The 28000-nt window shown below is 42.9% G+C and overlaps 1 protein-coding gene and 1 long non-coding RNA gene across 2 annotated transcripts in view; one reads left to right on the forward strand and one right to left on the reverse strand.

Moving 5' to 3' along the window:
• Positions 1 to 28000, reverse strand: part of LOC105663593 (uncharacterized) — a 139941-nt gene that overhangs the window by 59139 nt on the left and 52802 nt on the right. The gene's annotated exons all lie outside the window — the stretch shown is intronic.
• Positions 1 to 28000, forward strand: part of LOC100877972 (zinc finger protein ZIC 1) — a 34985-nt gene that overhangs the window by 2150 nt on the left and 4835 nt on the right. The window contains exon 2 of the mRNA XM_003706882.3: positions 27716 to 27885. Coding sequence (XP_003706930.2) covers positions 27716 to 27885 — 170 coding nt within the window. The remainder of the gene's footprint in view (positions 1 to 27715; positions 27886 to 28000) is intronic.

The raw sequence follows: 28000 nt of genomic DNA on the forward strand, positions 1-28000 counted from the left end.
GTCGAGTTTGAATTAAATCAAGTTCGAATTTAATTCACCGTCCCTCTCATCCTTATCTTCGCCATCTTTTTGCCCTATCATGCGATCTCTTCGGCGGGCACTTGATCTGCCTATAACCGAGCTAATGCGACAGTAAATCAGAACAAAGAAACAGTAATCTCCAATAAAATCGTCCGAGTTCCAGCAACGTGAGCTTTACTATAGATTGATATAAATAAAGGCATGGTGGGCAGTTACCATCGCCTTTTTTCGTTTCCCCTCTCCTTCCCCGTGTCCTTTCTGGTTTTGGACCAGCTCGTTTCATCCACGAAACGCCCCCGGCGCCTCGAGTCGTTTCAATATAATCAACCGGCTGTTTACGATGACAAGAATTTTTCGGGGCGCAATTAAGAAATTACCGGGCCATATATCGTGTCGTTTTATGCCCGCGTCCCCGTGGACAATGTATTTACATGCTTCCACATGAACGAACGGGCCATCTCATTGGCTGGTCCCCGACGGATAGACGCCAGTCGTCCAACCAGCCAGATCTCTCTCGACCCGGTTGCTGTTATACACCGAGATTCCTTTCCAGACAGTCACTACTAATTTCACCTTGTAGTTTTATTGTCCGCCCTGGGGGGAAACGTGCCGCGTTCCTTCTTCAATTTCTCTCTTCGTTTTGAGCCGCGTCGCGCACGATTTTGCGTCCTGTTTCGCGTACTTCGGTCAAATGGCAGGGACGCGTAAATTCGTTAGCGACGTACATCTGTCGTATGATGTTTGCAATGTTGCAAGGGTTTTAGGCCTTTTATGTTAGTAGTCTTGTCCGGTATTCTGGGTGACTAAAAATAGGGGAAGATGACGGAGAATTTTTAGCAGTTGGTTCAATAATTGCTTTGTCTTGAAATTTGAGAATGTGGAGATTTAATACGTTAATCTTTTCGAAACGTCGGAAAGTGCAGACGTCTGGCAATTTAAAAATTAAAAAATTGTAAACATCACAAATTGTGTAATCTATATTATTAACGCCCTCTACAATTGTATCAAATTGTGAGCAAATGAACGCACCAAAGGTTCTCCTTGTTAACAGCAGAATAAGTGCAGTTTCATTCATCTTTCATTTCAGCAATAAAGATTAGATGTTCATTCTTGATAATCGTAATTATATCAGTGTCTCGATCAATGAATTTTCATACAGAACCCGGTAAAAATGTATGTAAGATACCGATCCGTGCTTAACTACGTGATTACGTTATTACAAGCATCATAGAAGATCTAAAAATCATGTTTCACGGATTATAATGATGTACGCAATCTCGGCAAGGTGAGAATTCAATTAAGAAACTCGGAAACGCGGTATCATATCCTTGTTGATCGTGTGTTTAAACGCTGCAGTCGGATTCCACGGTGTTTCCGGTCCCACGGATTCAACGCGCGCATCATCAAACAACCCTCCTATCGGAGACAACGGATCGCACGATCAAACTTTTCCTTTGGAAATAAAAACTCTTTCCCTTCAGTCATTGATTCATCAAAATTCAGTTTCTTCTGCATCAACGATCTCGGGGCCTGCCTTTTTCATTAAATTATTCTTCGATGTTGGTCCACGGGATATATTAATACTTTCATATTTCTCTCGGACGTTTAAAACTTGTCGCAGTAAGTAAAATAAGTATATAACGTGCTTATTATTAAATACGTTCGTTATAGCCTCTTCGAAATTCGTGTAACGCGAAATGACTTCAAAGTTCTTTTACCTTAATGACATCTTAAAATTTACTTTTCACGTCTCCTGCAAATCAAGGTTCTTACGTTGTTTTTGCTAGGACATTTGCATATTTTGTTCTTTGTTCAATCCTGGAATGGTAACGGCGTCAGCGATGTAAATAACGTACATACTCCAATTCATATATTACTTGTTATTAAGTAAATGCATTTCTGCATATTGCGTATTTATATTTTTAATAATATGTGGAGAATTGTGTCAAGTTTGTCTTGCGGTTTGGTATGCGGCCATATAGCGCGTGGTCAGTAGGTAGTAATTGTATGCGCGATAATTCCATACGAGGCGATACAATGCGTAAGAACAGAACGCATGGAAATCCGTACGTAACAATTTAATGCGTGGAGATACAACGTGTAGAGATTCAATGGTTAGCTATTCGACGCATGGCAATAGGATGTGTTGAAGCACAACGCGTAGAAATTCTATGTGCGAGGGTTAAATGCGTGGAAATATAACGCGTTGTAATGCAACGCGTAGTAATCTAGCGCGCAGTAATGCAGTGCGTAGTAATCCAATGTGTGGTGATCTAACGCGTGGTAATGTAACGCGTGGTAATCTAACGCGTGGTAATGTAACGTGTGGTAATGTAACGCGTGGTAATTTATCGCGTGGTAAGCTAACGCGTGGTAATCTAACGCGTGGTAATGTAACGCGTGGTAATGTAACGCGTGGTAATCTAACGCGTGGTAATGTAACGCGTAGTAATTTAACGCGTGGTAATTTAACGCGTGGTAATCTAACGCGTCGTAATTTAACGCGTGGTAATATAATGCGTGGTACTCTAACGCGTGGTAATCTAACGCGTGGTAATCTAACGTGTGGTAATCTATCGCGTAGTAATCTAACGCGTGGTTATCTAACGCGTGGTAATCTAACGCGTAGTAATCTATCGCGTAGTAATCTATCGCGTAGTAATCTAACGCGTAATTATCTATCGCGTAGTAATCTGACACGTAGTTATCTATCGCGTAGTAATCTATCGCGTAGTTATCTATCGCGTAGTAATCAAACGCGTGAACCTTCACACTCTCATCCCGACACAATACAAACCATTATCATCCACAAAAATTGCAATATAATAAAAGTCCTCATCGCACAAGTTCCACTTCACGTTTGGATAATAAACGAATTCGAGAGATCGATGAAACGTGTCGTCCAGCAAGTTTGTTACGTAACACCGGTGAATTCGCGCGAGGCAAAATATTTGTGCGAGCTTTCGCGATAAAAACAAAGAATTCCGGTCGAATCGCTATTGTCCGTCGCGGTACAAGGATGAAAGAGTTGTAGGGGAGAGGCAATAAAGGGGCATCGTGAACGTACACGCGCGTGAACGGGGAACGAACGGAGACAAAGCGTGAAACGGTGCGTGGAGCGTTTTTTGAAAATGCCAATTTATTCCGAAAGGGGTTGCAAGAGGGCCTAGCTCGTTCACCGACACGCAGTTAAATGAATTTTAATTGATTTCTCTCCCTTGAAGCCTACCTCGACGCCTTTATCTCCAGACATTTTTTTATACTGTTCGTAACTCCGATTTTAATTACAATTAACCAAAATTACCTCACGGTACATTTTACTGGAGATCCGATTAAAAATTTTAATCTTTCGATGGTAGTAACTGTTATATTTTCAATTAGAAGTAGATCTTTAATTAGAAGTAGGTCTTTAATTAGAAGTATGCAAAGTACGAATGAAAGATAGGTCAGAAAAAAGTGATCAATATTTAAAAAACAATCCGAGTGCAGCAAAACAATAAGCTTCAGATCCCCATAAAGATCCGAGAACTTTATCGCGAACAGCTCCGTTTTAAACAGCACTAAATCATCGATACCGCTCGAAACATCCTCGATCACAGACACAATGATCGTGGGGGTGCGTTAAAAACCATGAGGGATAAGAAACGTTCCCGTTAATCCGCAGATGCGACCCGGTAGAACGGTGTTAGCCATTAGGCATAAATTGATATGCATTATAAAGAGTCCCTCTCCTCTCCGCGCACTAGAGGGAAAAGGACGAGACTCGAACAGACAAGAGAGAAAAAATATGAGGGAGAGAGACAGAGAATAGCGTTGTAACACATCGGAGACGATCTCGCATGTGCATGCTACGAGACGCGACGATTGGTCGGATCGACAATGGTTTCCCCCTGGCTTGTGTGCCATTGGTCAGGATTTACGGAGGGTTAGATAGACGCGTAGAATAAGGGGATGATACGGGATGAGTCGACGACGGGGGTTGTCGTGGAATAAGCGTTAAGTAGGGGCGAGCGTGTCGAGAGCGGCGAGAAAAAGGGGTCGGGTAAATGGCTTCTACGATGACGAAACCGAACGATTGAAAATTTTCCTTCTATCATCTTGATCATCGAAAACTTTCGTTGCTTTATTTCGAGTTTCAAATTTTCAACCCCTGAAATTTTTAACCCTTGCTGCTTTATTTTATTCTGCTCAAAAGACTACCCCTTTGTAGATGTTAATTCTTTCATAAAATATCAATGTGCAAAATAAAACATATAATCTATCATAATTTCGAAACCTATGACTCAAGTAAAAATCGCAGTAAATGGACTTATTTCTATTTAAACTTCATTGATCGAGCTATCACATCGATCAACGAAAATTATTTTAAATTAATAACAGTAATGTTTCTAAACTTGATACTACAGCACAAAATTAAAATGGTTGCCTGCTTTGACTTCCAAAGTTTGATACAAAGCTCGACACAAAGGTTTTCGGTGAAAACAATTTTCGAGCGTTGACAAGAGGGAACAAGAAGAGGAAAGAGTGCGCGGAGATTATCGCAACGACAACTCGTCGAAATCTTTCAGATCGGAAGATCGATCGAACGTACGGTCTCGATACGATCGCGAGGTTCGAGATGAAACGTGGTCGAAGCGACGGGCAAGCGAGTACGCGGGAAGCGATTCTTGCTCTTTCGAGCGACGACGATGATCGATAATCGAACGCTTTAACGTCGTACAGCGTTAAGTGGTATGATTTCGAAACGATTCGACGTGTACCGGTGGCTGTCTCGATCTTTCCGATCATCGATTTCGTGAATCAAGGATGTCAAATGCGAATCTATGTCGAACTGTATCGTTTCAAGATATTTTCGTTGGAACGATTTTGATGTGATAAAGCACGACGTGGGTGGAGCATTTGGTGGTGTGTTGGTTTGTGTAGATTGAGGGAATGCGATGTGAGTTGAGAAGTTGCGAAGTTAAATTTTTGGGAAGTTTGGGGGACTGGAAATTTGAGATTTGGGGGGTGGAGAGTTGAGATTTGGGTATTTGGGTATTTAGGAATTTGGGGTGTAGGAAGTGGCGAGAGTGGAATTGGAGATTGTGGAATTGGGAATTTTGGAATTGGGGAGAGTAGAATTGGGGATTTTGGAATTGGGAATTTTGGAATTGGGGAGAGTGGAAATTGGGAAGAGTGGAATTGGGGATTGTGGAATTGGGGAATTTGGAATTGGGGATTTTGGAAATTTGGGTGAGTGGAATTGGGGTGAGTGAAATTGGGGTGAGTGGAATTGGGGAGAGTGGAATTGGGGAGAGTGGAATTGGGGATTGTGGAATTGGGAATTTTGGAATTGGGGAGAGTGGAATTGGGGATTTTGGAATGGGAAATTTTGGAATTGGGGAGAGTGAAATTGGGGAAAGTGGAATTGGGGATTTTGGAATTGGGGAGAGTGGAATTAGGGAAAGTGGAATTGGGAATTTTGGAATTGGGGAGAGTGGAATTGGGAAAAGTGGAATTGGGGATTTTGGAATTGGGAATTTTGGAATTGGGGAGAGTGGAATTAATGAAAGTGGAATTGGGGATTTAGGAACTCGAAATGTAGAAACTCGGGATTTAGGAGTTTGAAAATTTGAAAACTTACGAATTCAGTAAAACAGAAATCCACCAATCCACTCCTCAAATTTCCCCCCAAAAGCGAAACCCACCACAAAACATCTTCCCCCAAAAGATAAAAATGCAAAGTATAATTAATCTCCTGGCAAAGCAGTATAGTTAATCAACTGCAGTCGAAACAATGTATTTCATTCAAGAGCAGACAGTTTTTCCATGATCCGAAGAAAGACCAGTTGAAGAAAGTGAGGAGAAACTCGATATGAATTGTCACCGCGGGAAACGCCATGGAAAAGCTGGAGGATAAGCCCATGGGTCGATAAGCACGGAGACAGTCGTTCGCGCGCCTGCACCTCGAAAAGCAACCACCAATAAAAAACCACCCTTCAGGTTCCTGTTTATACCGGGGCCTTTGTTATTCGACCGCCTACACCTTCATCGATCGCCAAGACACCGGTCGCTCTCTCATCTTTGACAGCGAGCAACGAGACACGCCAGACGAGAGATACAACGTGCCGGAAATGTACTCCGTCGAGCTGTTGTTGGTTGCGAAAATGCGCTATCTTTAGAATTCATCGAATGGAACCGACGTCAATCTATTTTACTATCTCATCGTATTATTCTACTGTTTTATTAATTCTGTGATTGAACTTTGCTATTATTTTATTTTTGTATACTTCAAAGTTACGTTGCTGTATTATTTCAGTAATTATACATTACTATTTTACATATGACGTGTTCTACTGTTTTAATATCACTGCACTGTTAGTCTACTATTTTCTTATGCTATTGTAGAGTTTTGTTAACATTTCGTTATACCATTACAGCAGCAGTATTTTAATATTTCAATATACTACATTCTTGCTGAGGTTGTACCTAAGTGTAAAAGTACTGACTGGATACAAGAGTACCTCTGATACTTCAAGTCTGATGTATGTTACACAAAATATTTATTTATTGAGGAAACCTTTTGAAGTAACAAAATACTGTCCATAGATACTAACAGTATTAGATCTGCTAAGTTTGATACAAGTCTGACATTATCAACTGAAGACAACTTAACAATGGTTCAGATAATTGACGTTCTACTATAGTATATCGAAATTGTATTTTTGTACTCCTTTTTATACGACCAAAATGCAACAACTCGAGCAGACAACGAGTGAACCTCAACTTGCAAAGAGTGAATCTCACAGTAGCCGGTCATTGGTAGTTCGAAGGGTCATTAAAGAAGAATTCATGCTTGGAAACGTGTAGTTCGCTGTACAACGGCCGCAAGGGCTCGTGTATATTATTTGAAAGTGATTAGGAGAGAAAGATTTGTTGGAAAGCCGCAACAAGAGTGGGCAGAGCTCGTAGCCGCTGGCACTCTTTCAGAACGTCGTAACCGTTCGAAGTCTTTGCCATTCTCGGCCGTATACTTTGCCCGGCGAGTTACACGCCTTCAACCTGTCGATGATCTCGTTCGAAGACGACTCTATTTCTACCTCCACCAATATACTATTTCCTTGAACTCTCAAGCATAGAAGTCTCAAGCGTAGAACTCTCAAGCACAGAACTCTCAAGCATAGAACTCTCAAGCATAGAACTCTCAAGCATAGAACTCTCAAGCATAGAATTCTCAAGCATAGAACTCTCAAGCACAGAACTCTCAAGCACAGAATTCTCAAGCACAGAACTCTCAAGCACAGAGTTCTCAAGCACGGAACTCTCAAGCATAGAACTCTCAAGCATAGAACTCTCAAACATAGAACTCTCAAACATGGAATTCTCAAGCACGGAACTCTCAAGCACAGAATTCTCAAGCACAGAATTCTCAAGCACAGAACTTTCAAGCATAGAACTCTCAAGCACAGAACTCTCAAGCATGGAATTCTCAAGCACAGAACTCTCAAGCACAGAATTCTCAAGCACAGAACTCTCAAGCACAGAGTTCTCAAGCACGGAACTCTCAAGCATAGAACTCTCAAACATAGAACTCTCAAGCACAGAACTCTCAAGCACGGAACTCTCAAACATGGAATTCTCAAGCACGGAACTCTCAAGCACAGAATTCTCAAGCACAGAATTCTCAAGCACAGAACTTTCAAGCACAGAACTCTCAAGCACAGAATTCTCAAGCACAGAATTCTCAAGCACAGAATTCTCAAGCACAGAATTCTCAAGCACAGAACTCTGAAGCACAGAACTCTCAAACACAGAATTAGAGAATACATCTGAAAGAAATAATTGAACACCCGAAGCTTCCTCGACAATAATCACACCTCGTAAGTAGGTATACATTTCGAAACACAACGCGATGACGACTTGATTACTCCTCAGACGATCGTGTTAGTCGATAGTTGGATCAGCTGATATCCATCAGGAAGAAGCAACTCGTTCCACTTTAATCATCCTGCGAGGAGCAAAAGAATCAAGATCACGATCCACTTGGCGTTAATGAACTCGGTTCTCCGTGTCGAACGCGGAAGTTGATATATTTAACTATTTGCGTTCGATGCTGGTTTTACTATCGGACATTTCCTTTAATACTAATTTTCTATCATTGATCACGTTCGTCAGTGTTATCTCGTTCGCCTGCTCATTTGTAACACTGCGTTTTCAAATTATATTTGAATTCCAATGTTCGACTGCACGAAATTATGATCATAAGTCGGCTGGGGTTTATGGCATAGATTTATGGCGTACTGGATTTGCTGCATACTTTTATAGCTGGAGTGCAAGCTTTTATAGCAGGTGCAAATGTGATAATTGAAATAATTTTTTCGGAGTTTTATAAACGGCTTTTTAAAGAATGTCGTTTGCACAGACATGGTCTGCTTACGTAATATATTTATCACATTTTCACTTTATTTTTCTCATTTCACTGAAATTTCTTATACTTTGTTCTTTAATATATCTTTGAACACCGATAACTGGTGTTAATCGAAACGATATACATTCGAACCTTTAATCGAAGGCTTTAAGCACCATTTTGTTCGAGTCGTGACTATGTCCCCGATAGATCACTCGCGAAATCTACTCCGCAATAATAAAACATATATCCTTGCCGCTCGATTGATTGGCTTCCACGAAAACACGAAACTGGTTAATTATCCGCACCCTTTCTGTTGTTCAATCAGCTGAAAAAATAACGAGGCCACGCGCACACTTCCGTCACTTCCTCCGCACTTATCGATTGATCGACCCACGCGGTTTTCGATATTTCACGGTACGTGCATCTTCCAGGTATTAACTGTATGTTCCGAAGAGACGTGCTCGTAATTTTATCTCGCCTCAGCTTCTTTCGATTGTTTCGAGATATTGTGTCACGGGAGTAGGTGATCGATTATCGCTTTGACGCTTTAAATGTATCAATTTCTATATGAGAACTTTAATGACACACTCAGAAAAGTAAAAAGAGAAAAGAAAGTTCCTTTCTTGTAGGAGGAAAAAGATTGTCAATACTATTGGTTCTTAACTTTAATATTAACAATAACTTTAATAATAATTTTAATTTTTGTCTCAAGAATAAGATTTCGTAGATGCAAGAAATTGAAGAAAATTGTAAGTCATGCAATTTTCTTCATAACACGACAAAATAATTGATTGAAGTAACAGTGTCCGGACAATAAAAAGAATACTGAACGAAGTGCGCTTTCATCGAATTACCCCTAGCCGTTTCCGGTCACCACAGAATTCCAAAGCCGGTAGCCTCGTGTCGCGTTAGTTTACAATTAGCGACCCGCGGTTTGGAAGGCTTCAAGCTGTAGCGTTAATGAGAAACCTGTTTGTCACGACCACCAGACATTCATTCAGTTCTGTGGTCTTTGTTCTTCAACCGTTTTTACCAGCCAGCAGTAAATATTGTACACCGGATGACAAATAATTCTGAAACGAATTAAAACTTGATCGATGTACTCGTCCACAGAATCACCCTGCAAATGGCGGCAAATTCAAATACTTCCTGTCGAAACACCCTTTGAAGGCACAAAACCCCCATGAAACTCCAACTGTCGTAACAGTAAAACGTTGGCAATCAATCTTTCGAGAGAGTCAAAGGAACCCCTTTGAAACCCGTCCAAACTTTCGAACGTCGACAGATTTTCGACCAGACGTTGATCTCCCTAGGAAAATATTTGTAACCGATCGCTCGTCTGGATCGTTATTTTTAATGACCCGAGTGGATCTGGTCGCGATACTTTTTCCCGGCACGCGCGAAAAGCAAATTCCTGGTCGTAGAAAAATACATATCGGAAACGGCCGATCCGAAATAGAATAACACGCTCACTTAACATCGCTTCATTTTCACCAGTCGTAATCCTTCGGAGAAAAAGTTCATCTCGAAACAGAAGGAAGGCTCGGTTATTTTCTCGTCGAATAGCTCATCGAGTGGAGGATAACCAGAAATGTTTGATTTCTTTTTCCCTCTTCGTTTGGTTCCTTCGTTCTCGTTGTTGGAATCGTTGCACCTACGCATTTACGTCAGCCGACAGAGAAAACTCTGATAACGGATTACGTTTTGCCCAGATTTAATCCACTTTCCGAGGAAATTGTAACCGATCTGGCCGTGTGGCCCACAAAATAATACCCTGCTTCCGGCGCGAGAACAGATACGATTGTTACGGATATACTGAACAGATTTTATTTCTTTACTACTTTATTTTGCTATTTCAACTTGGCACAATTTTCCTATCGAATCTAAATATTCTTGATTGACACGTACCGTTTGCGTATCAAGTTAGATCGAGGTCCGAACAAAAATAGATACCAAAAGGTGTTACATTGTACATCAGTTGCATAACGATGTCTTAACCCTTTGCGTTCGAGAGGTGGCTCACAGTCACCATTCGATTTAATACAATATTTTTCAATAAGCATTATTTAAATAATTCTATAATAGTGCTCGTGTGATGTACAAACATAGTGAAATAGTGGAAATTATTAGTACAGAAATAATAACCTCAAAACTCATTTAACATTTGAATTAATATTTTAAAGTTGCTGTTTGCAAAAATTATCTTCGAGTGTAAAGGGTTAAAATATCAATCAGATAGATGGAGCGTCAATGATAGTCGATAGCGACATCCCTATCTGCAGCTTCAGATGTCACTTCAAAGAGACACATGAAGAGTGACGCACAAGTAGATGGAAATAATGTAAGGGGTTAGATGGAAAGAAAATGTGTTTGAACGAGGAACCGGATAGTTTGTATCGAAGGAAAGAGTTTCTCAGGAGAGGTTGACTGGCCTCTGGTGGTGGAAGCAACAATGAGAGGAGCGGGTAACCGAAGACGGGGTAAATCATTCGTTCGGTGGATGGTTGCCACCGCTGGCACGGTAGCCCGTTGGAATAATGCGTTTGGCCGGGCGCTAAAGACGGCCGCGGCACAATGACGATCATCGAGAAAATATCGAGTGTCCGTAACACTATACTTTTCTGCCGTTTAAATGGCCACGGAGCACCGGGAGTCGAAACTGCGGGGACAACTTCCGTGTGTTCCACTTGCCTCCACGGAGGAGTCCTCCGCAAGGTTCCTCTTGCGAAACACGCGCTTCTTTCGCGCGTTCCTCAATGCCGGGACACCAGATACATATCCTGATCATCGCGTTCCTGCTCGCGCGACCACTCTCCAACTATCGCGACCCGAGAAAGAATAGGCGTATCGTTTACGACACCCGGAGGGGAACGTGGTTTTTCGAACTTTTTTCGACTCTGCTTTATACATCTCGAAACCCTGAAATCGGAGTCTCGGGGCCTACGGTTCGCAACGGGACCGATGTTTAGAACGCTTCGGAGCATCCAGACTAGTTTTATTTGAAATTAGAATGTGGAACGATATTTCAGCTTGAGACACCGTTATTCGAGGATACAGAAAACATGGGATTAACCGAGGTAGAGATATCAATAAGATATTTTAGCCTAATGGGAGTGTCGGGTCGTTTATTAAACTTCTACTGTAACCAGATATTGATTTCGTAATTCTACTGCAGCTTCGAGTTAATTATTTTGCGATAAAATCAATTTGTTTACAAAACATGCGGGAACTAGTTAAATAAATATCACGAAATGTACATGGAATATAGGTAAAATGTAGGTGAAAATCAAAGTTGCGATAGAATTAATGCAGTGGCAAAATTAGTACAGTTCGGACTGCATAATAGGACATAGGATATAAATGGAAGATCTCACACGGTCGATTAGTTAGCCGGTTAATTACACGAAGCTTGCTGCTCGCACGTATTTTCAACCCTATTTTCGTGCACCTATCGTTCCAGCATATAACAAGTGTTCTAACAACATCGATGATATCTGGTCCTTAATTCTATTCAAACGTATCACGATGAATCAGATATTCTGTTACATCGTCGAGTAATATCCATCGATTAAAAGTGTCTATTCATCAAGATCGCCGCCCACGCGTTATCATCCGAAGTCAAAGGTGAGCGCGAATTGTGTCAGAGCGTTTTCCCACAGTTCCCCTCCGTCAAACTTCGTCGTAGCGAGGAGGTAAAAGAAAACGACGACGAAGAAGAAGAAGGAAGGGTCGAGCGGTTGTCTCCGTGGTCTGGTAGGAAAGGTCGAGAAAGGGGGAGAAATAAATGAAGAAAAAAGAGAAAGAAAAATACAAAATAGAGGGAGAAAAAAGAGAAGGAACGAGGAGAAGAGCGGAGAAAACAAAACGGAATTGCGGCCTAGCTGCGGTGGATGATTTAGGGGGCGAGGGTCGCGGGTCGAGACCGGGCTCTGGAATGCTGGACCCTCTCTTCTCTCCTTTCCTTTTCCATCCTCCGACTCCCTTCGATCGAGCCTCTCGCTCCCTTATTTCCCTCTTTCCCTCCGCGTGCAATCGGACGAGGATAAAATGATAAGGGACAAGGATAACGGTTAGAACATTTACATAGGTCGTTAGTGCGGGCACACGCAGGGTCCATCCGCGTGTACCACGATCTCTCTGACTCCGATTTTTGGCAACGGTACTCTTCACGATCGTGGGATCTCCTCAATATCGTCACTCGGATTTTGACTCTTTATTGTTCCATTCGCAGGGTCGATTCGCGAGAGGTCGAGTTAGCTCAATTTCATTCCGACGCATACTGGTTCTTCCGTGAAAGACAATTTATAGATCTTATATCTTTTTCTCAATTTTTATCAGAATAAAGAATTAATGTGTATAATGCTTCATTGTTTGATCATTCATCTTTCAACTTTGCTTTTAATTTCAAAATAAATTAAAACTTTGCACTCGAAGGTAATTTGACTGTTTGCAAACAGTAACTTTAAAACTTAGTTAAAAAGTTATATGAATTCTTTTGGGGTTTTATTATTTCTCTACTAATAAATTCACACACGTGTCATATTATAGAATCAGTTAAAAAATGCTCATTTCAAATTATTGTATTAAATAAAATGGTAAGTGAGAGTCACCTCTCGAGCACAAAGGATTAACAAGTAACATTGCACTGAATAAATAGCGCAAGTTCCCCGAGCCTCATGAAAATAACTATCGAAACCTTGTTCGAGAAGGGCGCACCCGGAAGCCTCACACGGACCAAATTACAAGAATCCGGGCCAGAAGTTACACAATCCATTAACCGTCGAGTTTCGTGCAAGAAAATTACAATGTGCCATCACCGTTGGGCACTCGGGTTACAGAATTATAATACGATCTGACCCGTGCCTCGTATTCCTGCGGTTTTTGAGGGAGACCCTTCAGGTCAGTCAGGATCCCAGAACGGTTTGTTCGATTAAAAGGATTAAATCTCGGGAGATTGTAGGATCTTTTCGCGTAATTAATCGAACTCGTAACTCCTTCGACGACAAATTATGCACCGGCGTTGACTACTTACATAATTGATCCAGCCCCTGCTAATAATTCGTAGCTGTTGTGCGATCTAGATAAGCGTGTTCTTTACGAACTAGATACGTGGCATTCTCCGCGTGCCTCTGCTCGGTATTCCCAGTATTCTACTCGAGCCCTTAGGAAACTATTTCTGTTCGAGGATGTTGGGGTATCGATTGAACGTAGGCGTTCGATGCAGTTTGTCGAAGTTGGAACTTTCGAACTGATTACTTCAAAGTTCTCTAATTAAATCTTCGCTAACTATTTTGTTTTATTTAAGCATGTTATTTAGACGTGTCTAATTTTATTTGTGTAATAATAAACAAATTATTTTTGCGAAACAGAGTATCAAAGTATTTAAGAATACATTGGAAGGTACAACTGTAGACAAATTTCTTTATCTTCCTTTTGAGTCATCAGCACATTTGCTTTTTGCAAATCGTCTGTTTGCAGAAGATGAATATTATCTTGCACAAAGATGAATAATACTAACTTCGAGAGTAAAATAAAATATTTGAAGCTTGTTGCAACGATTGTGACAAAGAATAATTTTAGAAAATAATCCCTGTGTTGTATTAAATAAGCGAACTTGTGAAAAATTGTAGCCGCAAGAATTGCCTACGCGGAAATCCAGCGATCGATCTCGGAAAAATGTTGATCAGATTCCGTGGAAGCGGTTTCCACGGTGGAAACCGCGGCAGATAACGATCGAGCGAGTTTGTACACGTGTTAAAATCTCGGCGCGCGTTAGCGGTGCGGCCGATTACGTGAATTTATTGCTTGTTGCGGTGCAACCGGTAGAATGGGTTGTTAGCAAAGCGCAAGGATCACTCGGTGCCACGTATAGATCCCGTAGATTGCGTATTGTTCGCGGCTAATTAGGATGCGCAGCGAGAGAACGCGCGCAGGTGAAACGCGCGAAACACACGTTCAACCAGTGATCCTCGATTTTGCTTGCATCGTCCGTGAAATCCACGGGGGAAGCGTGAAACAAACTAGAAAGCTTTAACACCGGTAATTTCGTACTGCGAGAACGAAACGAGCCTACGATTGTTCCTCGCGAAGTCGTTTACAAATAATTCTTGTAATTAGACTTTGCAACTTTCAGATTTCGTTTCTTAATATCTTAAATTCAGGGTGCTTCATGGTATATTGTCGTGTAGATCAGAAATTCAGTTGCAATTATAGTATAACTGTTGAAGATAGTTATTTAACCACTGAGGTGATCAAAGGAGTCATGTGGAACTCGTGTGGAGTCAAGTTTAGATGATCCACTTTTAGATTTCGTTTCTTAATATCTTAAATTCAGGGTGCTTCATGGTACATTGTCGTGTAGATCAGAAATTCGTTTGCAATTATAGTATTATTGTTGAAGGTGGTTATTTAACCACTGAGGTGATCAAGCGACTCATGTGGAACTCGTGTGGAGTCAGGTTTAGATGATCCACTTTCAGCTTTCATTTTTTAATATCTTAAATTCAGGGTGCTTCATGGTATATTGTCCTGTAGATCATAAATTCAGTTGCAATTATAGTATTACTGTTAAATCTGGTTATTTAACCACTGAGGTGATCAAAGGAGTCATGTGGAACTCGTGTGCAGTCAGGTTTAGATGATCCACTTTGTCCTAATGCAAAATTAGTTACACTATTCGCTACTTGCATAGATAATATAAAAGTCTGCTACTTGCATAGACTGTAAAAGTAAAATTAATTGAAGACTCCTGAGACCACGCGACAGTCAAGGTTAACATGATTTACATTAAAGTGCCTATATATTTTATTACCACACTACACAACGCAGAGTCATACGAGCAGTAAACTCGACTAAGGAGAGCAGTGTAAGATTTCAGTGACTAGTAAATTGGAGTAAGGAGAGCAGTGTAAGATTTCAGTGACTAAAATTGTTAGCAACCTTACAAATTAATGTTCCGCAGACTGAAGAAACTATCCTGGTCCGAGTGTTCTCGAGAATTGTTGGTCTCGGTGCAGTCGAACGACCTGACACGGACATCGAAACGCGAGGCATTAATCTCCAGGAGGGAGACGCAAAAACGTTTGGAGAGAACGTGCAGCGTCGGATAGCGAAAATTCTCGATAAATAAAATTCCAGCGTGAAACGACACTCGAGCACGCCAACGGAGTATCAAGGATAAAAAGCGAATGGAAAGTCCGCTGCCGCGAGATTGGAGTCGAGCTTCCGCGTTTGGAAGCTTTCTTCGAGCGAGCGAAACGGTTACAACAGATTAGCGTTAATATAATAGAATTATTTGGTAGAGTGCGCAGGCTCATCCTATCGATTTCTTGTTGTCTCGAATCAACAACCGTGACGAATGCGCTGTTCTTATCGCTGTTTGTCGATCATGTAGATTTAGGACAATGATGAGGGACTTCTTTTTTTATACGGTGACGAGTCGATCTTAGGCCACCATTTAAAAAAGGACTTTAAAAATAGTTTCTTCGTTAATTCTTTTCAAAACAGCATCCAAACCTAACATTAACCCTTTGGACTCCTATGACGAGTGTGGCTCGACGTCACTTTTCTCTTGGATCTTATAAATAATTCAGATAAATAGATTGGTCCAATATATATACTATTTATAACAAATGAAAAATGTATTTGTCACATACGCGCACTGTTACAACGCGCTAGATGGCGAAACCCTTTCTTGATCTATTCTGTAAATGAAAGAGTTGGTAGGTAAGAGAAATTAAGGAGTGCAAAGGGTTAAAAATTTCACAGAGAGAACCGACGCGAATTTATTTTGAAGTACACGAACCAGACCAAAGAAATCCTCGAAACGGATCGAAAATTGAATCAGCCGAATTCCCATCTCACGTTTATTACCAAAAAATCTACCTCCGATAGCATCGTTGAAAAAAGGAAGGAATCCGAAGAACGGGCCCGATCGAAATATACAAACAGATTCCCATTTACGAGCATCGTACGGGATTCCTCGAGTCCATCGTCATGGAATAATTAACAATCAATTAAGCCCGGCTCGGAAGACAAGGCTGAACGAGCCGTGGAGAAATCGAACACGCCTCCTTCTGCGTTGAAGAGCTGGAACGTGTCTCGTTCCCGTGAAAAAGATGAAAAGTGGGCGAAAAGGGACTCGGCAAGAAACGACTCGACTCGAATCGAATCGAGTTGCCTCGTGTCCGCGTTATATTTACGAACGATCTCAGCCTCTAATGGTTTCGATGCGCTCGGACGCGCGCGTACTTGTCCGATGCGTGTGCACGCGTGCACTCTCGCAGCAGCTATCCCTCACGCGGGTGTTGGCGTGTTCCGTGATGGTACGTGTTGGTGAGCACACGCGTGCTCGGCCGGTCCTATCAGAAGCGTAGGAGGGTGGCGAGGGCCACGCACGGCCGTGAATTATGCCTCGCGCGAGATGTCAAATTGCTCGCCATATCGTAAAATATACAACTCCTCGCGCTGTGGGAAACATTATGTTCGCTCCCACTCCGAGGTCCTCTTCACCGATTGGACCCCTCTCCGAACGACGACCCTTCCGTGTCTCTCACCCCTATCGAGGGACCACGCGATTCGTCGGACGTACTCGTCCGAGATTGCGCTCGTTCGGTTACCGGTTGAGGGGTTGAATCTTCACTTCCATGTTGGCCAGCTGCTACATAAGTTTTACCTTTTTCGAACAATTGCACTGATATCGCATTTTATTCGAACAGGTGGATCATGACAAGTATTAGAACTAGCATTGTCCAAATCTTTCAAGAGTCTGCCATTTTAACTGCTCTTGACGGATGCCTTTCGAAGATACGCGTAAATGGACAGTGGAATGCTGCACGTATGTAGTGCAGTGACACGCAGAAATGGTTAACAGTTACGCTAACCAGGCGAAACATATGTGCAAGTTATATCGAGACGCATTCCAAGATGTGCTCGTCACGAGATACGAGCTTTCGTGCATTCGTGAAATGTTCGGCCTACAAAATCTTTACATGACAAGTCGACAATCAATTCCGAGGTGTAATACTTCGAATGATTCGATACGATAGCTCCTGAACGGAGATCAAAATCTCGCGATCCTAGTGAGTCGTTTCTATCCTCTGTAATTGACACTTCAATTAGTATTAGTCGATTTAATTACTTCTCCATTACATACTTGTTATATAACGAAGTCGACCGAGCAATTCTACGACTATCAAATTCTCACCGGCGACCGCGTGGGTACGTCTTAATTAAAAAACGAATAACTCGAAACAATCGATCAACGGCTGCAAGAGTGTCGAACAATAGCCGCTTAATGACTGTACGATAATACAGCTGCAGGCTGCAACGCTTTGGAACGCGATCTGATTTAGCAATCTTACCACCACGCCCTGTGTCTAATCGCTAGAGCAGCCCGGGCTCTCTGTTCATTAATAAGCCTAAAACTGGCCCACACAACTCGTTCCAGCATCAGAGTGCCACGTCAACGTTCGGCTCTCCCAGTATCGTCCCGCAAACGAAACGGACACAGTTTGAGACAAACAGAGAAGGGTCAGAGGGGTACACGAACGTAGACGAAAGTTTCGTCGACCGATGTGTCGGCGCGAAAAAGCGTCGAATCATCGACCGTCAATAAATACCGATCGATCTTGCGCCAGCATCTATTAATGACTAAACGTCGGCTAACCAAATTAACCGTGACTAAAGTGCGTTTAATTCGGCGTTCCGCGATCGGGACATTGTTTATGACAACCCATTGTTATGGTTATCTTCGTAATTTAACATAAAAAAATTTTGACAAGTCTTGCAATTTAGTATATATTTTTCAATTTGAGATTACAATTTTTAAGTTTAGAACGGAATTTCGTAAGTTTGTACGCTGTCGCAGAGAACGTGTTAAACGTTTACCACTTTACTCGACAAGTTCTACCTCCTAACTCCTGATTCTACCCTGTTCATCCTCTTCCTTATAATATACTCCCTCGCGCGAGGTTTCCTCTCTTAATCCTTACCACGCGTAAATCACGAATTCTTCCTTCTTGACACTTCCAAAGGTACTTACCGCAAAAGGGGAGACGCAAATTGAAAGTTTTCCGAGAGTCAACCTTGAGCGCACGTTGGTTCATGGTCATAGGGAGATCTTTGAAGTCGAGGAACACTTTTCTTTATTAATTTTCGACCTCGTATCCACTAATTCGGTAAAAACATAACTCTCGTGCTAACTTATGTGAGACACAGAATAACTTAACTCCTTGACAGAAAAAATGCATCATGCATAAATTATTTGGCATTGAGGGACTTCACTCGGAAAAAGGTCTACCGAATCCTCTACAGAGATTATGCCCACGTATCATGATCTTATAGTCCCAAAATCGAACGTACCGTATGTTAATCTCGGGTCCTCCACGTCGGATGGATTCATCTGACCGTAGATCCGATGGTAAACGGTTTGCTGGAACGGCAATATCGGAGCGTGTAGCCCTCGACACGCAGGTACGCAAACAACGAGCAACACGCTCGAGGGCTCTCGACGGTGCGCATTCAAGGGCAAAGTAGGTGCGCGCCCTTATCCCCTATTCAAGAGAGCTACTGAAAGTCTCGTCAACTTTTGCACGGGCCACGAAGAAAACAGCAAACAGATTTGCTTCTCCTTCCTCTTTAAAGGGAAACGAAAGAGGGCCGCCGAAGTCTGCTTTGTTGCATCTTTGTGCACCGGTGCTAAACGCCAGAGGAGAACGAGGAGAGAAGCACGGCGAACGATTAGGCGACAGACGGAGACAGAACGCTTGTTAGAGGCTCTATTGTCGAGGATCGAAGCATTTTTCCGAAAAAGAATTTTTCTCGATCCGAGTCGGCGAAAAGCTTGCACGCCAATCGACGGACTTTTCACCGAAGGCGGCACACCGGCAGAGGAAAAGAGAGGGAGGAATCGGTGAAAAGAAAACGTCGGCAGATTAGCATTTCAGGTTTTGAGAACCGGAACGAATTGTGTTTCGAGTGCTGCTGTACGCGTACACGGCTACTTAGGTCCACTTCTGTCGCTCTTAACCCTCGACAGCCACCCCTCTGCCGCTTTGTACTTGCCATTTTTCTATCACCGATTTCGGCATCCCTCGTGTTGCTACAGATGTATTTTAGAGGTGTTCGTTAGACCGGACGAATTATTTTAATATTTTTTATTGCTGATTTAAGAAATTTCATTCGTTTTTATTGTATGATAACTAGACGAATAAATCTTAGATAAATTTATGTAATGCATGAACAATCCGTATGACCTATAGTCTATCAAATTAGAACAAGTTAAATGTCCAGATATTTGTAAGTATTCTCGAGTGGATTAAATAGGGTGGACTTATTGTGATACACCCTGTAGGCGCTCCAATCGAAAATATCGGAAATCAGCAGAAATCAAGGCATCGACAAACAGGCAATCGAAAGGCTGTTTCCCGGTGTCCGTTTCAAGGTACCATGAACAAGAGAACGTCCGAAACCCGTAGCGTCCCTACCCTTCCAGGGAAGATATTCAATTATGGTAGATCGGTGCAAAGATACGCGACGCCGTGACAACTATATACGCGCGGGTCAGTGTCCAAAAAAATGCCACCTTCCACGAATAAATAACGCGCGGTTTGCATACCAGGGGGAGGACCCTCCCTAACCCAGGGCCGTACAGTAGCGACCGAAAGAATTCGTCCACGAACCGCTTCTCTTTTTGCGCCCCGATCCGCCATTTCAGGCATCCTTCGCCGCTTCCTGCCTCAAAATTCCGACCCAAGTATCAATTTCCGTGTAATCGAGTTCCTGCCAAGGTGTACGAACTTCGAAATCCGAAAATTCGTCTGTTTTTAACGCGAACGAGCCAGCGTGTGGTCTCGGTGTGCACCACCGACCCTGGTAACTCTAGATGGGCAGCGGCATACCGTGCCCATGGCGCCCCTATCTTTTATGCCGGCAGTTTCTGAAAATCTCCCAGTTTGATCTGACTCCCAGCTAGAGAGACGAACACGGTGTCTCGGAGGGAGAAACTGGGAGAGAAGGAGATGGCCAGGTTGGGAAGGGAAGATTAGTTGCCAGCGACAGCGGCAACCGCAGCAGCAGCAACACGTGTGCTACGTGGACAGAGTTTACATAAACACGTATAAACGTCGTGTAAACCGGCGCAGAAGAGAGGGACAGAGAGAGAGGGTGCACGAGAGCAACGGTAGCATCCCGACTCAGATAACGGCCAAGGATATACGACTCTAAACTGCACCTACGTGCAGGACACCGGGCTACCGAATTTTTCAGAAATCAAGATTCCTTCGCGATTTTTAGGAACGACTCCCTGGGAACCGAGTCGCTATGAAGGAAAAACTGATTCTTTACAGTTTCAACGTACTGGATTATACCGATATTTTGCCAGGATTTCTGATTTAGATGTTCGGATTAATTATTTGTGACAAGGTTCGTGCGATGTTTAGGTAGTTGAAGTTTTTGAATTTGTAAGGCATAGACTGTGCACGTGCCACAAGATGAGCTCTTGATATTCATGCACGAAGCATAGCATATGCTGTGTGATTCAATCACAGCTGCATTTCTTTCAACGTCCTGTCAGCACTCATCTTGTAAAAAGCAGTACTTTTGTTACAACGAGTGAAATAATTTAAAACCCTTAAACTTCTACATTACTAAATTTCAAGAGTGTCAGAAGAATGAAGAATGACCTAAAATAGTAATGGTAAAATTCAAAACGTATCAGCCAAAAGAGAAATCTGGCATCGACACCATTTCCTCCGAATCATCTCCACCCTTATCTCGACAAGATCTGAAGCTGGTGTTTTGGCTGTCTAGCAGAGGTCCTGGCGCAATGTATCATGGCGAGGTGTTCCGTTTCTTGAAAATACGATACGGTGGAATTGGTGTGCGCGCTGAAAGAGAATAGGAGAGAACGGACAAACACTCGAATTACCACGGAAAAGAAACATCTGCCGATGGCGCTCTCCCTTTCAGAGCCAACATGGCGGAATGATCGGCGCATCAACCGGTAGTTACGTTTACCCACGGATTTGCGGTTCTTTTTTTCACCCGCCTCGTGCTTTTCTCCCCTGGTCCTCGACTTTCCTTCCTCGTTTGCTGATTCACAACGGCGGAAGCGTTTCCGAGCCAACGATGGAACCTTGATTCTTCGCCCTTTAACGGGCAGGTTTCCCGGTGGCTTGCAAAAAATTATCGGTTGAGATTTCAGATTAAGGTTCTAGGGTTTCGAGATGTCGAGACGTTAGAATTTGAGAAATTTAAAAACTTTTAATTTACGAATTGCATCCCCAAAATTAAAGACAAAATGTGACGCTCCTCTCCTTACACTAATTCTTGTCTAAAGTCCGCACTGCAGCAGATTGACACAGAATCCCTGAAGAGGAATATTTATTGCCGATACACTTCCGTTCTGGATCCGTGTCGAGCACAGGGTGTATCGTCGGCACGTTTCGCACCTTGAAGGCGGCCGGTATAAAGGCAATCTAGAATTCCATCTTTGGTTGAATGGTTCTTAGTAGGAGCCTCGTTGAACTGCAGTTTTCGGAAAATCTCCGGAGTGATATATGGGCGTAGCCCATTGTTCCGTTCTGAAGCTTTCCTCTCTTCTTCCATCGAAGGATAATGGATGATTTTTCGCGACCATTATGTCGGGCGAGGACACCAGGTCCCGGACCATCGGACATTGTTGCGAAGCGTAGCAGAAAACCAACCCCTCGTCGCTCTTTGGAAAAGCGTTTCTGACCAGCCTCGTTCCGATCCCTCTATTATCGAAAGGTTCTCGTGTGGATAATTTTCTTGTTATACGTTCGACATTAGTGAAAACCGAGAAATCATCCTCGTGCCGGTTACGCGTCCCCGATTCTGGTATCGATAAGATCCGAAAAGTTGACGAGAGATCGATCTTGCCACGGATTAGGACCGGTGAGATATTGGATCTAGATAAGCGGCAGGGAGGTACGAGTTTTGTAAATTGATTGCAGCGACCTCCGCGTCCCTCTTCTTCTTTCTTCTTCTTCTTGCTTTCTTTTACCTTCCGGCTGCAACCACGCTGATTTTTGTCCTCGTGGCAAAAGTCGAGATCGAGGCACAGATAGAGAGAGGGAAAGAGAGTGTAGATCGGACGATCGCGCGAGCACCGGCGCGCTTATGATCGATGAGCTTTCCGTGGCGGGATAAAAGCAGGATCGAAACGTGAACGTCGCGATTTAATGAAAGCTGCACGAGAACCCTCCGACTGGAATTAGAATCGGCCGTTCGGCCGGCCAGATCGTGAACGGATAATCATCCCCGGGGCCGAAAATGGAAGTGTCTGCTACGCGCGATTCATTGCATCACGACTCTTTAATGTTTCGAAAGCCTTTACGACGCGTCTGCATCCGATCCTCGCATTGTTCTTACAACTTTCCTCCTTCGAATTCATAGAAACTTGGTGCAACATTTTAACCCTTTCTTTTTTGGACCCTTATTGATTTCATTCGGAAGTACATTACAAATATGTAACTGAGATTACATCCTGTACATCTAAGATTACGATCTATACATAATTATGAAAAATACGTACAGTCTGCAACAGTTAACTAAAACGGAGAATTTAACTGTTTTACCTGTTCAGTCATCGGCGTATTAATTATCGAGGAGGTATATCTAGATTAAGGTGAATCTCGATACACGTAGGAAATGCACACGCGTCTCTGTGTGTTCGATCCCAGGCCGTAGCCAAAACGATTATAATAACTATTTTATCCGACGCGGATCTGGGCCATTGTGCCTCCCCATTCTGAAAGTCATAACACCGTGCCTACACTGCCCTTCGGGAACTGCTCTTTCGGGAGGCTCCCTTTCTGCCTGCACCACCACTCTATAACCCGCTGCACCATGAATCTCGAGTTTGTGTCCCTTTCTCCGTGTGCGTTCGAGTCTCTTCCACTACGATGAGCTTCGAATGCGACTCTACGTACGATTGATAATTTTGTGTCGATTAAATTGTGCTTGTGATTGTCTCTCGAACTAGAGATAACAACCACGGGAAACTGAAGTAGTTATTTTATTTAAAAATTGTCGAATATAATTTGGTATATATCTGTGTATGATCCTGTGGAATAGAATATGAATCATTTGACTGTCAGAAGTACCTACGGTTTAATATGAAAGCACACAAGATTGAAGATCACCTACCACAAGAAAGATTTAAATTCAGGCTTGAAAAAATTTGAAAACGCTATTCATTAATTAAAGGTAGAACCATTAACATATCCCTGGTGAAATATCGGGTGAATTCGATTTACGAAAGTGGCGTTCTCGTTTAATTATTTACGATCGTTGGGTGTACGAAGTGTGAGAAGAGGAGTCTTTACCGCGTCTCAGCCGTCACACAAGGAGGATTTACGTAGAAACGTTGGAGCATGCCCGTACGGTTTCCTGCGAGCAGCCAGTCCTCTCCCTTCGAAGAAGAATCCTGTCGCTTGCACAGGTAAAGGGAGAGACAAGCATCCCGGTGTATATCGCGCGTGTATCCCAGAGACTCTTCCCATTGGACGAGACACGCACACGCGTGCACCGCTCAGCACACGACCAACGGGGGCAATATTTCACGGCATATTGTTGCCATCTGCACACGCAACCCTGCGCTCACGACAGAATGCACGACGTAGGAGAGACGCGAGCTTTTATTTATCTGCTATTTATTTGCCAACGTGCTCGCTACCGAAGCGGTCCCGGCGGCCTCACGACCCTGCCGGGGACAGATTTGAAAAGTTATTAATCGTCCCGTTTTTGGAAGGACCGCGAGAGACCAACAACAGCCAGGTTAGACTCTCGCTCTCTCCTTTTGTACTGTAACCAGGCGTCGTTTCGTTACCACCTCGATGGAACCCTCGTTTCGATTGGTTACAGAGGGGTTCCTCGAGGAGGTGCGAATCGGTAGGTGGAGACCGAGCGATTCAACGAGAATCGAATGAATCCCAGACGATCGTGGCACGTGGAACGTCGAAGACGGGTAAACTATCTTTGCTTTCGTTGCTGTCGTGCTTATGGTGATTAAGAAGCTTATGGTGGCTAGAAGTTTGGAATTCGGTTTGAAGGTGATTTTTCATCGATGGCGAGTGTTTTTATGTATCAATTGGTGATGTGTAGCGTCTTGTAGAGAACACGATTGACAAACGCGTGGAAATTTTACACGGTACAAGTCTATACATGGCAGTTCTTTGGTTCGTGATTTCACACTGAAAATGTTGCGAGATTTCACGCGTTGCGATTCTACATTCTCGTTTAGATTCCACGCCAGCTCCAACATTTACAAGTGACACATCCTATGGTTATTCTACATGTGGTCATTTCCGATTCTACGTCTTGTTTCACACGTTGCAACAAGGTGATCGAATGATCTAACACGTGAGGACAGAACGTAGCAAGAAAACATGGGAAACCTAGTGGATGAGAATGCGTGACCGGGTGGCAACGTCTATCTAAAGTCAGTCAGCAATTCATAAGTAAATCCAGTATCAATTTAGCAAATGTTGTGAACGGAAGCAAAAGGGCAACCGAACCAGAAAAATGTCAGAACGAGCAGGAACAAATTGAATTCGAGTGACAAATGGCGTCCAGTTTAAAGTGGAGCAAAGTTTCGATAGAGGCTAATCTCGAAGGTGTTATAAACGAAACGAAAGTTTCTCGATACGGTTCGCGATTGCGGTTCGTCGAGCACGCGTGGCAAATCGCAAACAGTGAAATCGCGAGTGTCGGGCCGAGAGGGAGGTTGAAGCATAGTCATGTGAAACGTCAGATAAGCCCGGCGACACCGGCGGCGCGCGGGCCCCGCTATCTTTCCAGCTTCATAAATATTTAAGACGGCTCCTTATGACGGCGCTGCCATAAGTACCCGCACTCCACGTCCGAGCGATTTAAATATAATCTGTGTCGCGGTGATACGTCACCGGTACATGGCAATGTTATCGCGCTTTTCACACGTGAGATGAATAACGACGCTGATCGACGCCACGTCGCGCCGCGCGAAAACTTACCACGCTTCTTTGCCGTTGTCGGCCAGCTGTCGACTTTCCACGCGATACCACCTATCGCGTTTATTGCCCGAACCAACCCTCCTTTACGTACAAAAATACGCCTCGCTAACGAGCTTCTAAATTGCAAATTATTTAGAAAAACGAATTGAGAATATGTCGGGTCATCGTGTAACGCAGAGTCATCGTTTCTTTCGTGTAACGTGATTTGTACTTTGCAATAATATCCCGGTAATCTGACTTTAGATATCTTTCGGAATTGGAACATTTTGCTGAGAAATCTGTGACGCGGATTAATTGATATTAATTTTGCGATGCAAGATTAGGTTGCTAATTTTTGAGAGGGAGTATTACACTCTGATTTGTGCTTTTAAAATTAAAGTATTTAATGTGGAAGTTATCGCAACTCGGTTTGTCGCGTTTACCACTGTCCGAAACTTCACATTGCAAACTGAGCAGACAGAAGTTCTCGAAGTTTCGCAACCTCTCGTAAGTCTGACACTGTACTGGTACTTTATGTAGAATGTATAAATGGAGATCTACTCAGATTCTTAAAGAAATTATCTGCAATTCTAGCGAAAGTGTCAATGTTAACAATATTAACATTCAATGAAAACGTATACACATATGTGATCATTAACCAATGTATAGCCGTCTAGAAAGAAACCTACGTTTGGAAAGATTAAAAGCAGATCAAAGATCGTAACATCCTGATCCATTAATAAAAAGATAAATAACAAAAATAGGAAATAAAAAAGCCTCGATAAAAGGAGCAACGGTTGCTGATTCTTCCGTTTCGCCAAAGCGAATCTCGGATTGAAACAGCTTCCCTTTTCCCTTCTTCCTGGAGCTTTTGAAGGCTCCAAGAAGGGAGGACAAAGTTGGCCACCATTTTCCCCATAAAAAATCCGCCAAGTTTGCGCTTCCTGTTCGCGCGTCTCCACACTTCTCGGATAGAACGGCAGGAGGAAGTCCCGGAAAAGGGAGTCCACGGCTAAGGGGTAGGAGAGGCGGTGTGAGCCGACGGTAAAATATATTCCAGTCAACTTCCGGTGGAAATAAATAAGAGAGTCACGCCACACGGTCTTCGTTGCGCCCCGACGACGGCGGCCATTCGTGTGCAGGGGAGCTTATCTCTCGATATCGCTCTGCTTCTCGCCCCAGGCCGAAGAGGAGCCGGAGAATGTTCCACCGTTGCTCATCAAGATATCCGCGAAATCATGATGAAACGCTTCGCGATACGATGTAATCGCTACAGAGCCGCTACCAGACACCGCCATTGCCCGTGAGCTTTTCCTCTTTGCCCTCGGCTACTTTTCCTCTTCTTGCATCATTCTGATACCCTTTGTTCATGTACGGTGCTAAAGTTTTTGAACTCGCAGCTTTCCCTAATTTGCAACTTTCAAATTTTTAATTGTCCTAGTTGTCATATTTCTAGATTTCTAATTTGCCTAACTCCAATCTTCAAAATTCTAATTTTTCTAATTTTGTAATTTTACCAATTCCAATTGTCCAATTTCTCAAATAACCCAATTCCAATTATCCAATTTCTCAAATAACCCAATTCCAATTTTCCAATTTCCTTATTCCCTCAATTCCAATTTTTCAATTTCTCAATTCCCCCAATTCCAATTTTTCTAATTTCCCAAATTCCCCAATTCCAATCCTCCAATTTCTCAATTCCCCAATTCCAATTTTCCTAATTTCTAATTCCCCCAATTCCAATTTTCCTAATTTCTAATACCCCCAATTCCAATTGTCCAAATTCCCAAATTCCCCAATTCCAATTTTTCTAATTTCCAATTCCCCCAATTCCAATTGTCCAATTTCTCAATTCCCCCAATTCCAATTTCCCAATTTCTCAATTCTCCCAATTCCAATTTTCCTAATTTCTAATTCCCCCAAATCCAATTTCCCAATTTCTCAATTCCCCCAACTCTCATTTCCCAAATCCTCAAGTTCCCAATTTCTCCAACTCCTTTCTCGAACACCCCCAACTTTCAATCCCCTCAATTAAATTCCCAAATTCACATTTTCCCCAAATAGCAAAATTCCACATTCCCAAACACCTAACCCAACAGCCCAATAATAAATCATCTAGTAATTAAACATGTATGCGTCAAATAATCGCGGTGAAATCTGAATTACCAAAAACGAAAAGTAGTACATGGCGATCACGATCGATTATCGAATCGTATCTCCGAACCGGCTTTCAATTATCCGAGGTCGACACGCGCGAACAGAGTTCACAAGCTCAATTACAAAGTCATTAATTCCCGTCTTCTTTTTCCAGGAGAGAAACCGTTCAAGTGCGAATACTCCGGCTGCGAGAGGCGGTTCGCGAACAGCAGCGATCGCAAGAAGCACAGTCACGTCCACACGTCCGACAAGCCTTACAATTGTCGGGTTTCCGGCTGCGACAAGTCCTACACCCATCCTAGTTCGTTGCGCAAGCATATGAAGGTACGTCTACTATCATTCACTGAGGTGTAATCGAAATTGCACCAACATTCTTCTCTTGCGATGTAAAATTAATTTAGAGTATACATTTAGTTAGGTTTATGAAAAGAGTGGATCA

The sequence above is a fragment of the Megachile rotundata genome, chromosome 2 (assembly GCF_050947335.1).
Source record: "Megachile rotundata isolate GNS110a chromosome 2, iyMegRotu1, whole genome shotgun sequence".
Classification (NCBI taxonomy): domain Eukaryota; kingdom Metazoa; phylum Arthropoda; class Insecta; order Hymenoptera; family Megachilidae; genus Megachile; species Megachile rotundata.